At 41.7% G+C, this 15848-nt stretch overlaps 1 protein-coding gene across 4 annotated transcripts in view; it reads right to left on the bottom strand.

Moving 5' to 3' along the window:
• PIK3R3 (phosphoinositide-3-kinase regulatory subunit 3) overlaps positions 1 to 15848 on the bottom strand; it is a 142822-nt gene that overhangs the window by 4764 nt on the left and 122210 nt on the right. For all 4 annotated transcript variants that reach the window (XM_033226583.1, XM_033226582.1, XM_033226581.1 and 1 more), the window contains 3 exons: positions 11958 to 12134; positions 1626 to 1700; positions 990 to 1160 (listed from right to left, as the gene is read on the bottom strand). In XM_033226583.1, coding sequence (XP_033082474.1) covers positions 990 to 1160; positions 1626 to 1700; positions 11958 to 12134 — 423 coding nt within the window. The remainder of the gene's footprint in view (positions 1 to 989; positions 1161 to 1625; positions 1701 to 11957; positions 12135 to 15848) is intronic.

Raw genomic sequence — 15848 nt, 5'->3', positions numbered from 1 at the left:
GTAGAGCGCTACAAACAAGATGATCACATAAAGCACTGAGCAATCTGTTAATATGAATGCCTTTCCTCTATCTTCTCCACCTTGCCCTCTAAGGGCACAATCACTTTGTCACTTTGTTTGCCTTCTGCCACATCCACAGTAGCATCATCATCATAATATTAGTAGGTGACATTTACTTCTTATGTTAAAAGCATATTGTATGACATAGATTAGCTCATTTAATCCTCACAAAAACCCTAAAGTAGGTATTATCCTTATTTTACAGATAAGGAAACTGGGCAAAGACTAAGTAATTTACCCAACATTACCCAGCTAGGAAGCAGTAGAGCCAGGAGCTGAACCCAGTATATCTGGCACCATCGTAACTCTCTTCTAAGTGTGGCTTTTGTCAATGAAGATGTTTGCCTTCTTAAGGAATATATTCTACACTCAGGCAAAAATCTGACAGAGGCACAGTTAGTTATCCCCAAAATTTCACTTTCCATTACAAGGAAAATAGGCTTTTCTCAAAAGAGTCACATGATTATCTTAACAGAAAACACGTCCACATTTCCTATGACTACATCAACAGAATAACATGTAATTTAAATTTTTAGATAGAGTTTTCCTTCTGAAGTAAAAACAGTTCTATTTAATCAAGCCTTTCCTAATCTGACACTGGAGACCATACTAGGCGTATAGGATACTACTAAAGAATTAAGTGATTTTTTTTTTTTCAATTTAAGATCTCACATTACCGTTCGCAGATACCTGAAATCCAACAGCAATACTGCGGGGCCTAATCTACTTACCATGTAAATTAAAACTCCAGGATAATTTCAGATACCATTTCTCATAAAGCTGGGTTTTTTTGTACTAATAGTTATGATCCAAGCCATGGGTCCTCGTTACTGTACATTAACTAATTTCATCTGAATTTTACGAGGGGTTGATTTCATATTAATTAATGCACAAGATTTCAAAAGGCTATATCCCCAGAGAAGACTTACACCACAGAGCAAGCATAGCATCCTTTCTTGCTACTCTCACGAATTAAGAATGCACCATCAGGTTTCCCATAAAGCAAGTCCTCTGCTTGTACTCGATTGATATCCTCAACAAACCAGGTTTTCTCATCATAGTGGGGCAGGTTTTCATCTTCCTCATTGATAAAATAGTTCCTAAAAATTAAATGTTAATTGTTATTCTAACAAGTTACTTCTATCTAAAAGCAAATTCATAAATAAAACACTCTTCTAAATCTTTAAACCACAAATGACAAAGCAAAATTGCAATTAGTTGGGTGTTAGCTTCATTACTTGCTATGGTGCATAAAGCACAGAATTCATGTTTCATCCAATAAGCTGAAATATGAACATCTGAATAACAGTGCTTTTACATCCAGATTTTGAGTAGCTATACTCAAAGTAGCTTATACATCCAGATTTTGAGTTCAGAAGCAGGGCTCTGAACTCCAGTGCCTATAGGGTACTTTCAGGCAATTCAATTCAATTCAAAAGAGAGTCAAAGTTCTAGATTCAATGTCCTCAAGTGACAATGACAACCAATATTTACCATGTATAAACAAGCCGCATGTCTTATATTGATAACAAAGCCCTCTGACCGAAAGTCTAGAGAGAACTTACTCATCAGCATCCTCATTCTTAATTCCCAGCCAGGCATTCAGGCGTTTCTGTCTCACCCCTTTGTGATTGAGCCATCTGCCAGAGGAAAGACATCAGTGTCAGTATCTATGCAAACTCTGACTGGACAAAGTAGGTATGTCTGAGCCGACTGAACTTCTAGAGTCTAGACACCTCTTATTTTTCCTAATCCCACAAAGAGTGGGCAAAGATTTCCCAAAATTAGTCTCTCATTACTTTTCTTTCAACTACTACCAAGAGGAACTAATCTTTTCTGGAAAAAGGCAGAAACATAAAGGGCTACTTGAAATTAGGCCCTTCACTTTTCATTTTTCTTTGCTGGAAGATGTGCCACCACAAGCACATACATACTCACACTCACAGTGGGACGTTTGTTTCTGAGAACATTAGTTAGGTGAGCATGGTGTCACATTTGCAATCTCCACTAAGCCTGAGAACCCACTTTCCGTGTGACCTACTGAATTAAGTTTAATATTTCAACTAAAAACTTCAAGATCTACTTTTGCATTTAAGCAGGCCACAAGAAATTCAGGGTGGCAATCTGAGTAATTAATGAGTGAACTTCATTACCAAGAAAATCATAGTATCCAGGCTGGGCTCAGTGGCTCATGCCTGTAATCCCAGCACTTTGGGAGGCCAAGGCAGGTGGATCACCTGAGGTCAGGAGTTCAAGACCAGCCTGGCCAACATAATCAAACCCCATTTCTACTAAAAATACAAAAATTATCCAGGTGTGGTAGTGCATGCCTGTAATCCCAGCTACTAGGAGGCTGAGGCAGGAGAATTAAGCTTGAAACCAGGGGGCGGAGGCTGTAATGAGCTGAGATTGCACCACTGCCCTCCAGCGTGGGCGACAGAGCGAGACTTGATCTCAAAAAAAAAAAAAAGAAAGAAAGAAAAGAAAATCATAGTATCTCTTAAAATGTACCAGTATTTTAGATGTAAAATGAGGTAAACCAGATTTTGTTCCTTTCAGATGGCCAACAGTCTAAAACTAGGGTGGATGAGTGGAAAGCACCTTCATTCATCATTACCCACTAAGCAAGGCTCCTATCATTCAGATTTTATCATAAACACCATCCCCTCAGGGAGGACGACCCTAACTGTCCCAACTAAGGCAGTCCCCAGTCACTCTCTACACTTTACCTTGTTTTATCATCTTCATAACACTTAGTTAAAATCCATTATTTTATATTTTTGTTTAGTTGGTTGGTTTTGTTTTGTTTTTTTTTTTTTTGAGACAGAGTCTCGCTCTGTTACCTAGGCTGGAATGCAATGGCACGATCTCGGCTCACTGCAGCCTCCATCTCCAGGATTCAAGCAATTCTCTCACCTCTGCCTCTGTAGCTGGGACTACAGGCACGCGCCACCACGCCCAGCTAATTTTCGTATTTTTAGTAGAGACAGGGTTTCACCATGTTGGTCAGGTTGGTCTCGAACTCCTGACCTCAGGTGATCTGCCCACCTTGGCCTCCCAAAGTGCTGGGACTACAGGCGTAAGCCACTATGCCAGGCCTATTTTATATTTGTATTTGTTTATGTCTGTCTCCCCAATAAAATGTAAGCTGCTGTAATGAAAGGGGTCTGTCCTGTTCGTGGCTATGTTACCAATTATCAAAACAGCACATGCACATAGATATTCAACTGTCAGTAAATAATTGCTGGTGGGCTGCTTTTAACAAAATCTTCGCCAGGCGCGGTGGCTCACGCCTGTAATCCCAGCACTTTGGGAGGCCGAGACGGGCGGATCACGAGGTCAGGAGATCGAGACCATCCTGGCTAACATGGTGAAACCCCGTCTCCACTAAAAATACAAAAAATTAGCCGGGCGCGGTGGCAGGCGCCTGTAGTCCAGCTACTCAGGAGGCTGAGGCGGGAGAATGGCGTGAACCTGGGAGACGGAGCTTGCAGTGAGCCGAGATTGCGCCACTGCACTCCAGCCTGGGGCACAGAGCGAGACTCCGTCTCAAAAAAACAAAAAACAAAAACAAAATCTTCACAACTCCAGGATCATCCTCTATCTCTCTCTGACCCCAAGTACACAAGATAACTTGGCATCACACCTAATTTTAAAGTTCTGTTAGACAGATTTCACAGTCTTTCTCAGTAAGACTTGCCCTTTAGTTAACTTGGATTTCATTTTTTATGCTTAGGGAGACTGGAAAATAGATAATATGTGATCTTGATACAACTGATTTAGTAACAAACCCCCTCCCCCACACCATGTCTGTCATCAAAATATCCAGATGCCCTCCTCTAAGCATTCTTATCACCCAAAGTTTTCTATCCTCAAAGAAACTGACCTTCTCTTTATCAAAGAAATAAGCACACTGGGAAAAAAGGCGTGAATTGAATTAATGTACCACATTTTCTCTTGAATCCCCATTTTCTTTTACCCACCAACCTCTTTAAACTGAGCCTCTCTTTCTGTCACACACAGTGTTAGGAACCCATTTCCTAGCACTTTCCTAATGAAAAAAAAAAAAAGAAAAAGAAAAATTGCTTGTGCTCCACCCTCCATTTATGATGGTGCCTACCTTCTGACTTAGGCAGCTTTTCCAATCTCCCAAAAGTCCATTTCAAAGACTTATCTAGTTCTGAGTCCTTACAAATCTATTAACAATGCCAGGAGCTGATTAGATTTTAAAAACCATTTTCAAAAACCTCTAATAACTTTAGTAAATATGTTAATTCACATTTAATGTTATTGAATTACACTGATTACAAATAATGCAATAAATTCTACAGGAAAAATCTAAGGCAAAACATTCAAAGACCTAACATCCAGTGCTGATTCTGTTAGTGTGGTAACTGGGTTGTAAAACCAATTAGATTTTTAGAAAGGATACTATATATACATATTTTTTGGCATGGTCTTGGACCCATCTCTCTTTGGTGCAGCTATTTCTTCTTTAAAAAAAAAAAAAGGGAACACTACTTCCATAGATTACATCAAAGTAATCTTAAGAAATACAAGACAGAAAAAATAGCTGGTGTTAGCATATCTTTTCCTAGCCCTACCCCAGCAAGTAAGGGAAAAAATATGTATTACATAGTGTCCTTTCTAAAGATCTAATTGGTTTTACAGCCCAGCTACCACACTTTAAGAGGAAGAGAGCTTGTGTTTCAGTCTAAGACAAAAGGATTAAGCTGGGAAAACCCTGAGACAGAAGGACAGGAAAAACGACTTTAAAGCTGACGCCTTGGTCCTGGAAGAAAGCAGAAGCTTGTCTACAGCCTCGCTGAAGTAGAAAATGGGGTGACAGAAAACAGTGCCTCATGCACAGGGCATCCTGGATGGAGAATGAGGTTTTACGATGCAGCATCTGTTGATGGCCAGTGATGAGATTACTGTGAAGGACACCTTGGAATTTTCAGCAGTCAAGAGGGAGGCACAAAAGACCTTGTGCTCCTCTAATTTTCTGGCACTACTTCAGGATGACATTCTTATATGATCCAAGTGTCAGTCTGTGTAGGATGTAGGAATGATAACAGAGATTAAATATATATATATATATATTTTTTTTTTTTTTTTTTTCAGACGGTGTCTCGCTCTGTCGCCCAGCCTGGAGTGCAGTGGCTGGATCTCAGCTCACTGCAAGCTCCGCCTCCCGGGTTCATGCCATTCTCCTGCCTCAGCCTCTCGAGTAGCTGGGACTACAGGTGCCCGCCACCTCGCCCGGCTAGTTTTTTGTATTTTTTTTTTAGTAGAGACGGGGTTTCACCATGTTCGCCAGGATGGTCTCAATCTCCTGACCTCGTGATCCGCCCGTCTCGGCCTCCCAAAGTGCTGGGATTACAGGCTTGAGCCACCGCGCCCGGCCTAAATATTTTAATGTAACCAGGCCAGTGGGAGCTTGGAATAGATTTATTTATTTATTTATTTATTTATTTATTTATTTTAAATGAGGAATGTGGCTGGGCACAGTGGTTCATGCCTGTAATCCCAGCACTTTGGGAGGCCGAGGGAGGTGGATCACCTGAGATCAGGAGTTCGAGACCAGGCTGGCTAACACGGTGAAACCCTGTTCCTATTAAAAATACAAAAAATTAGCCAGGCGTGGTGGGGCACGCCTGTAATCCCAGCTACTTGGGAGGCTGATGCAGGAGAACCACTTGAACCTGGAAGGCAGAAGTTGCAGTGAGCCGAGATCACACCATTGCACTCCAGCCTGGGTAACAAGAGTGAAACTCTGTCTCCAAAAAAAAAAAAAAAAAAAAAAAAGGAATGAAACTTGTCTTCCACCAAATTTTATGGACAGATATATTCTCTACATAAAAACAAAGTGGGATAATGTATACAATACTTTAAAAAGAAAAATCGCTTATAAAAATTTAGTTATCAGAAATATATTGAAGAATGAGGCCAGGTGCGGTGGCTCCATGCCTGTAATCCCAGCACTTTGGGAGGCTGAGGCAGGTGGATCACCTGAGGTCAGGAGTTTGAGACCAGCCTGGCCAACATGGTGAAACCCCATCTCTACTAAAAGTACAAAAATTAGTTGGAGGTGGTGGTGCACGCCTATAATCCCAGCTACTCAGGAGGCTGAGGCAGGAGAATTGCTTGAACCCAGAAGGCAGAGGTTGCAGTGAGCCAAGATCGCACCATTGCACTCCATTGCATGCACTTTTGCAACAAGAGCAAAAATCCATCTCAAAAAAAAAATAAAGAATGATTCATGACTTTAAGAAACCCAAATTATCACTACCGGTGTGAATGTAAAATAGTGCAACCACTATGCAAAACAGTCTGGACAGTTGTTCAGTGAAACACAGATAATTACCATATGATTCAGGAATTTCACTCCTCAGCATATACCCATGAGAAATGAAAATACATATCCATTCAAAAACCTGTACATAAATGTTCACAGCAGCATTACTGAAATAGCCAAAAAGACAGAAACAACCCAAATGTCCACCAACTGGTGATGATTAAACAAAATGTGGTATAACTATACAACAGACTATTATTTGGCCATAAAAAGGAATAAAATACTGATATATGCTACAACGCAGACAAACTTTGAAAACATCATGCTAAGTGAAAGAAGCCTGTCACAAAAGAATACATTTTACATTATTTTCATTCATATGAAATGTCCAGAATAGACAAATCCATAGAGACAGAAAGTAGATTAGCAGTTGTTTAGGGCTAGATGCAAGGGGTAATAGGGATGATAAGTAAAGGGTGCAGGGTTTTTTTTTTAAGATGATGAAAATGTTCTAAAATATGTGGTGATGACTGTAAATGCCTGTGAACATACTAAAAGCATTGAATAATACACTTTAAATGGGTGAACTGTATGGGATGTAAACTGTATCTCAATAAAGTTGTAAAAACAAAAAATAAAACCAGAACACACCACCCCCCAACAGAACTCCTTTTTTTTCTATTTATTTATTTATTTATTTATTTTTTATTATTATACTTTAAGTTCTAGGGTACATGTGCACAACATGCAGGTTTGTTACATATGTATAAATGTGACATGCTGGTGTGCTGCACCCATTAACTGGTCATTTACATTAGGTGTATCTCCTAATGCTATCCCTCCTCCCTCCCCGCTCCCCACAATAGGCCCCAGTGTGTGATGTTCCCCTTCCTGTGTCCAAGTGATCTCATTGTTCAATTCCCACCTATGAGAGAAAATGCGGTGTTTGGTTTTCTGTTCTTGCGATAGTTTGCTGAGAATGATGGTTTCCAGCTTCATCCATGTCCCTACAAAGGACACGAACTCATCCTTTTTATGGCTGCATAGTATTCCATGGTGTATATGTGCCACATTTTCTTAATCCAGTCTGTCACTGATAGATATTTGGGTTGATTCCAAGTCTTTGCTATTGTGAATAGTGCCGCAATGAATATACGTGTGCATGTGTCTTTATAGCAGTATGACTTATAATCCTTTGGGTATGTACCCAGTAATGGGATGGCTGGGTCAAATGGTATTTCTAGTTCTAGATCCTTGAGGAATCGCCACACTGTTTTCCACAATGGCTGAACTAGTTTACAGTTCCACCAACAGTGTAAAAAATGTTCCTATTTCTCCACATCCTCTCCAGCACCTGTTGTTTCCTGATTTTTTAATGATTGCCATTCTAACTGGTATGAGATGGTATCTCATTGTGGTTTTTTCTTTTTTTTTTTTTAATACAGAGTCTCATTCTGTTGCCCACGCTAGAGTGCAGTGGGGTGATCTCAGATCACTGCAACCTCCAATTCCCGGGTTCAAGCAATTCTCCTGCCTCAGGCTTCTGAGTAGCTGGGATTACAGGCATGTGCCACCACACCTGACTAATTTTTGTATTTTTAGTAGAGACAGGGTTTCACTATCTTGGCCAGGCTGGTCTCGAACTCCTGACCTCAGGTGATCCACCTGCCTCAGCCTCCCAAAGTGCTGGGATTACAGGTGTGAGTCACTGCACCCGGCCACATAGAACTCCTTTATCTGCAAACTCCCCTAGTACATATATTACTCAAAACTCATCAATTCCCTAAGCAGAATATGCATTTAAAAAACCCTCATCATTATGTACCTATATTGTTATGGCCGTTATTCTTTATTTTAAATTTATGAATTTTGATTTATGAATACTGCAGTCCCTGCTTATCCATGGGGAATAGTTCTAAGACAACCAAATAGATGCCTAAAACCACAGAAAGTACTAAACCCTATATATACTGTTTTTCCCTATACATACATACCTGTGATCGTTTAATTTATAAATTAAGCACAGTAAGGGATTAACAATAACTAATAATAAAATAGAACAATATAACAATATGCTGGAATAAAAGTGATGTGAATGTGGTCTCTCTCAAAATGTGTTATTGTGCTGTATTCACCTATCCAGACTGTGGCTGACTGGGGATACCTGAATCCATGGAAAGCAAAACCACAGTAAGCAAAGCCATGGACCAAGGGGGACTACAGTGCCAAAAAAGGTAAATGGTAATCATGAAAGCTAGCCTTAAACTCATGAGGAAAAAGAATTGCATATTAACAACAAAACTCCTTTTTTTGAAAGGGAATTTTTTAAAAAACTGATACCTAAGAAATGTTTAATGTATTTACTGAGTTATAATACACATAAAGCACATTAATCTTAAGTGTACTGATGATAAATTTTAACCTACGTATAAACCCACGGAACCCCATTCATATCAAGATTCAGAACATTTCTAGAACCGTTAAAGGTTCCTCATCCCATTTTCCCATCAAAATCCTCACCATAAATAATCACTATTTTTAATTCTATCATCATGGATAGGTTTTACCTATTCTTGAGCTTCCAGTAAATGGAATTATATCATAGAATTTTTTTTCTATATTTAAGCAATGAAATTCTGTATTTAAACACTCAAGAATATCCTACTAGTAGTGCACCAAGATCTCAGCAGACAATCACATAGAATCCTTGTGGGCTATGCAGTGGCCAGTCAGGGAAATCCAAAGAGGGCTTAAAGAACTAATGACAATCTTGAGATAGGTATCACAGAATCCCAACCTATTCCTTTAAAACAGGACCAGAGAGAGATCATACTCAGCATCATGCAGCAACGCTAATACGAGACACATATTTTACTACAGTCTCCTTCAGTACCAACAATACAAATTGCAGTATTAGAATAGATCGAGTCCACCAAGCCCAGAGGTAATTCTCTGTTAGAAACATCAAAGCATGGACTATGGGACACTGAACTATTCTCCTGGAAGCAGCCCTTCCAAAAGAGGTAATGGCTGTCTGTGCCTCCCTGCACTTGAGTTGTCCTTACTTGTAGGTCATGAATTTGTCATCCATGATGTTATCTAAACTCTTTTATATTTGTTGTTGTTGTTGTGTTACTGTTTTGTTTTTTGTGGTTTATTTGGTGTGTATGTTTTTTTTGTTGTTGTTTTCTTTCTTTCTTCTGTATTTAGTTTATAAAACCCATTAAAGAAACTTCCAAGGTCTGGTTTGTCACATGCTATAGTCTGAATGTTAGTATCTTCCCAAAATTCATAGGTGGAAAATCTAACCCTCAAGGTGATGGTATTAGAAGGTGAGGACTTTGGGAGGTGATTAGGTCATAAAGGCAGAGCCCTCAGGAATGGGATTAGTGCCCTTATAAAAAGACGCCTGATAGAGACCCCTAGCTCCTTCTACCAGGACATAGGTAGAAGGCACCATCTATGAACCAGAAAGCAGATCCTTACCCCTCACCAGACACCAAATCTACCAGTGCCTTGAGTTTGGACTTCCTAGTCTCTAGAAGAGAAATTCATGGTGTTTACAAGCTACCCAATTTATGGTATTTTGTTATAGCAGCCTGAACAGACTAAGACACTACACTTATTCACGCCCCTTGGGGGGTATATTCCTTGTATTTCTTATTGCTTTTCAGGGCAAAGACGGACTTCCATTCACGATTTTGGTGTAAAGCATAGCCTTCTTGGGCCTTTCTTCAGCTTCATGATGTGACCAGAGCCACGTGAGCATTCCAAGAGCAGACACACCCTTCTTACAGATAAGAGCACCTCCTTGCCTTCTTTACAAAGCTCTTCAGTATGCTATATACACTCGGATTGACTTTTGGCCACAATAGCAAACTAAAATGATCTCTTGGGAGGGCTGTTATTAAAAACTACTCAGCATGGTATAGTTGTAATTGCTTACCCCAAAAAATGTCACCTTAGGCCGGGAACAGTGGCTCATGCCTGTAATCCCAGTACTTTAGGAGGCCAAGGTAGGTAGATCACCTAAGGTCTGGAGCTTGAGACCAGCTTGGTCAACACGGTGAAACCCCATGTTGACCAAATACAAAAATTAGCTGGGCATGGTGGTGCATGCCTGTAATCCCAGCTACTCAGAAGACTGAGGTAGGAGAATCACTTGAACCCAGGAGGTGGAGGTTGCAGTGAGCTGAGATCATGCCATTGCACTCCAGCATGGGTGACACAGTTCGACTCTGATCTTCCTCCATTGAAACTCTTCTGCCACAGTTCCAATCTCTGGGTGTATATTTCATCTTCTCCCTCTTTCTCACACAAAGAACCCAAGGTTTCTATGGAAAACCCAGATTCAGAGGTCTCTGCTCTGTCTTCTCCTGCCAGTAGTTTGAATTGAGTGGTGTTACATGCATCAAGGTCACCCACAAATATATTTCAGAACAGCCTATTTGTTACCTAGAACTAAGCCCAATATCCAGTATCTTCCTTTCTCATGCATTCTGTCCTATGAAGCAGTTACTTATGTTTCTAAAAATATAATTCACACATTTTATTCTGATACTATCTTTCCATTTATATTTGGATATTATATTATGCCTATATTTGGCTAAATTATATAGTTTTCCCTAATCCTAAAGAATTAGGTTTCACTACTCAGTCAAATTACCTCAAGTGCCTTCTATAGACACATTTCTGTTATTTAAATAAAGAACGTCATTTTGTTTTTGTTGTTGTTGTTTTTGAGACTCTTGTCCAGGCTGGAGTGCAGTGGCACGATCTTGGCTCACTGCAACCTCTGTCTCCCAGGTTTAAGCGATTCTCCTGCCTCAGCCTCCCAAGTAGCTGGGACTACAGGCACCCACCACTATGCCCAGCTAATTTCTTGTATTTTTAGTACAGACGGGGTTTCACCATCTTTTTTTCTTTTTTTTTTTTTTGAGATGGAGTCTCACTCTGTCACCCAGGCTGGAGTGCAGTGGTGTGATCTCGGCTCACCGCAACCTCTGCCTCCAGGGTTCAAGTGATTCTCCTGCCTCAGCCTCCTGAGTAGCTGGGATTACAGGCATGTGCCACCATGCCCAGCAAATTTTTGTATTTTTAGTAGAAACGGAGTTTCACTATGTTGGCCAGGCTGGTGTCTAGAACTCATGACCTCAGATGATCTGCCTACCCTGGCCTCCCAAAGTGCTGGGGTTACAGGCGTAAGCCACTGTGCCTAGCCTAGAACCTATTTCCCCTCAGAGGAAATAGAAATTCCCCACTCGGTTCTACTATGTAAACAAAGATTCTGATTTTTATGTTTTAGGCAAACATTAATCTGTTCTTCTTAAGGTATAGCATTTTACTCATGCCACAGTCAGCCTCTGAGATTTCCAAGGCATTTCTATGAATCAAGAATCCTATATTCTGGTTTGCTCCACATATTAACTTCAGATTAACTCTGGTACCCCCTACAACTACCAAGGCCATTATCCTAAATTCTTACCATCTTACTGGCCAATTCTCAATTACAAATCTCTTCTCCCACCTCTAACGTCTCTAGTGCTGGTAGTAACCTGGCACTAGTGTCTCCCTCCCCATACACTCCCAGACTACTTACACAAGGTGTTGATCTCGGATCTTTCGCAGCTGGATCAGGTCAGGTTTGATACTATTCATTTTCTTATCTATTTCTCGGTTGTCCAAAGCTTGTTTCTTCAAATCCTGCTCTAGACGCATTTTGCTATCATGAATCTCTCCCAGACGTGATTTCAATTTATCATAATTCATCATAATTCTGTAAAAATATGTGACATGTTAAGGCTAAAATAGAAATCAAGCAGACAGATCCTACTGAGTGAGCATGGTCCTAATATCCTTTTTTTTTTTTTTTTTCTTGAGATTGAGTCTCGCTCTGTCACCCCAGGCTGGAGTGTAGTGGCATGATCTCAGCTCACTGCAACCTCTGCCTCCCGGGTTCAAGCAACTCTCCTGCTTCAGCCTCCCCAGTAGCTGGGATTACAGGCACGAGTTACCACACCTGGCTAATTTTTGTATTTTTAGCAGAGACGGGGTTTTGCCATGTTGACCAGGCTCGTCTCAAACTATCTGCCTGCCTCAGCCTCCCAAAGTACTGGGATTACAGGCGTGAGCCATTGCACCCAGTGAGGTCCTAATATCTTATGCGGGGTGAAGATTTGTTTTTGCCTGGCCCATATCCATTCCTGTTTCTGGTATTAGCACCCTGATGTTCCCTGGAGGTAAGGATTCATTCCCCCATCTCAGATCCAGGGATGTAAATACACATGGCCCAGACTGGCCAATAAGAATATTCCACTCTATCCCACCCCTACCCTCAGGCCACAGTGACTGGTTCAGGAATAGGAATAAGACTCAAACTGATCCAATGAGAGTCAATTCTAGAACATTTGCTAGAACTGTATTGTTAAAATAAATTATCTCTTTCCACACGAATTGCTCAATTATGAATATGCAGTTCTCAACCCAGCAGCTATACTGTCACTTCACTGGCAAAGCCTGCCTGAGAATAAAATCAACCCAGAGAAAAACTGAGCTAAAATACAATGTGAGAGAGAATCTCAATAACCTTGTTTGGGCCCTGAATCCAGCAACGACTGAACAAGTAAAGCTATATGTTTGATATTCAAGAGGTAGCACAACACAACAGTTAAGAACTATGGTTTTGCAATTAGCCTACCTACGTCTGAATCTCTGCTGTCACTTGCTGTGGGGCCATGGGCAAGTTATTTAACGTCTCAGTGCCTTCATTTCCTCATCTGTTTAAAATGGTGATATGGTTTGGCTGTGCCCTCACCCAAATCTCATCTTGAATTGTACTCCCGTAATTCCCACAGGTTGTAGGAAGGACCCAGGAAAAGATAACTGAATCATGGGGGCGGTTCCCCCATACTGTTCTCGTGGTAGTGAACAGTCTCACAAGATCTGATGGTTTTATCAGGGGTTTCTGCTTTTGCATCTTCCTCATTCTCTCTTTGCCTGCTGCCATCCATGTAAGACCGGACTTGCCCTTCCTTGCCTTTCACCACGACTGTGAGGCCTCCCCAGCCACGTGGAACTGTAAGCCTAATTAAGCCTCTTCCTTTTGTAAATTGCCCAGTCTTGGGTATGTCCTTATTAGCAGCATGAAAATGGACTAATTTAGTAAATTAGTACTAGCAGAGTGAGGCATTGCTGAAAAGATACCCGAAAATGTGGAAGCAACCTTAAAACTGGGTAACAGGCAGAAGTTGGAACAGTTTGACGGGGTCAGAAGAAGACAGGAAAATGTGGGAAAGTCTGGAACTTCCTAGAGATTTGTTGAATGGCTTTGCCCAAAATGCTGATAGTCATATGGACAATAAGGTCCAGGCTGAGGTGGTCTGAGATGGAGATGAGGAACTTGTTGTGAAGTGGAGCAAAGGTGACTCTTGTTATGTTTTAGCAAAGATACTGATGGCATTTTGCTCCTGCCCTAGAGATTTGTGGAACTTTGAACTTGAGGGAGATGATTTAGGGTATCTGGCAGAAGAAATTTCTAAGCAGCAAAGCATTCAAGAGGTTACTTGGGTGCTCTTAAAAGCATTCAGTTTTAAAAGGGAAACAGAGCATAAAAGTTTGAAAAATTTGCAGCCTGACAATGCAATAGAAAATAAAATTCCAGGCCGGGCGCAGTGGCTCAAGCCTGTAATCCCAGCACTTTGGGAGGCCGAGACGGGCAGATCACGAGGTCAGGAGATTGAGACCATTCTGGCGAACATGGTGAAACCCCGTCTCTACTAAAAAAAAAAAATACAAAAAACTAGCCGGGCGAGGTGGCGGGCGCCTCTAGTCCCAGCTACTCAGGAGGCTGAGGCAGGAGAATGGCGTAAACCCGGGAGGTGGAGCTTGCAGTGAGCTGAGATCCAGCCACTGCACTCCAGCCTGGGCGACAGAGCCTCCGTCTCAGAAAAAAAAAGAAAAAAAAGAAAAAAAAAAAAGAAAAGAAAATTCCATTTTCTGAGGAGAAATTCAAGCCAGCCGCAGAAATTTACATAAGTAACAAGAAGCCAAATGTTAATCCTCAAGACAATGGGGAAAATGTCTCCAGGGCATGTCAGAAGTCTTCAAGGCAGCCCCTCCCATCAAGGCCTGGAGGCCTAGAGGAAAAAGGAGTTTAGTTGGCTGGGCCCAGGGTCCCTGAGCTGTGTGCGGCCTAGAGACTTGATGCCCGGCATCCTAACCACTCCAGCCATGGCTGAAAGGGGCCAACATAGGGCTCAGGCCATGGCTTCAGATGGTACAAGCCCCAAGCCTTGGCAGCTTCCATGTTGTGTTGAGCCTGCAGGTGCACAGAAGTCAAGAATTGGGAACCTCCACCTAGATTTCAGATGTATGGAAACACCTGGATGCCCAGGCAGAAGTTTGCTGCAGGGGCAGAGCCCTCATGGAGAACCTCTGCTAGGGCAGTGTGGAAGGGAAACGTGGGGTCGAAGCCCCCACACAGAGTTCCTACTGGGGCACCACCTAGTGGCATTGTGAGAAAAGGGCCACTGTCCTCCAGACCCCAGAATGGTAGATCCATTGACACCTTACACTGTGTGCCTGGAAAAGTTGCAGACACTCAAGGTCACCCTGTGAAAGCAGCCAGGAGGGAGGCTGTACCCTGCAAAGCCACAGGGGCAGAGCTACCCAAGACTATGGGAACCCATCTCTTGCATCAGCATGTCCTGGATGTGTGACATGGAGTCAAAGGAGACCATTTTGGAGCTTTAAGATTTGACTGTCCTGCTGGATTTCAGACTTGCATGGACCCTGTAGCCCCTTAGTTCTGGCCAATTTCTTCCATTTAAAACAGCTGTATTTACCCAATGTCTGTACCCTCATTGTATCTAGGAAATAACTAGCTTGCTTTTGATTTTACAGGCTCATAGGACTTGCCTTGTCTCAGATGAGACTTTGGACTGTGGACTTTTGAGTTAATGCTAAAATGAGTTAAGACTTTGGGGGACTGTTAGGAATGCATGATTGGTTTTGAAATGTAAAGATACAAGATTTGGGAGGGGCCGGGGCAGAATAATGTGGTTTGGCTGTGTCTCCACCCAAATATCCTCTTGAATTATACTCCCATAATTCCCACATGTTGTGGGAGGGACCAGGGTGAAACAACTGAATCATGGAGGCGGTTTCCCCCATACTGTTGTCATGGTAGTGAATACGTTTCACGAGATCTGATGGTTTTATCAGGGATTTCTGCTTTTGCATCTTCCTCATTCTCTTGGCCTGCTGCCATCCACGTAAGATGTGACTTGCTCTTCCTTCCCTTCCACTGTGATTGTGAGTGAGGCTTCCCTAGCCACCTGGAACTGTAAGTCCAATTAAACCTCTTCCTTTTGTAAACTGCCCCAGTCTCAGGTATGTCTTTATCAGCAGCATGAAAATGGACTAATACAAATGGGTACCTACAACAGTACTCACTTCACTGGGATTTTCTGTTAATTAAATGTGACAATAG

Source organism: Trachypithecus francoisi, unplaced genomic scaffold (assembly GCF_009764315.1).
Source record: "Trachypithecus francoisi isolate TF-2019V2 unplaced genomic scaffold, Tfra_2.0 Lachesis_group12, whole genome shotgun sequence".
Taxonomy (NCBI): domain Eukaryota; kingdom Metazoa; phylum Chordata; class Mammalia; order Primates; family Cercopithecidae; genus Trachypithecus; species Trachypithecus francoisi.
Note: the sequence above shows the minus strand (reverse complement) of the source record. Positions and strands in the feature narration are given on the sequence as shown.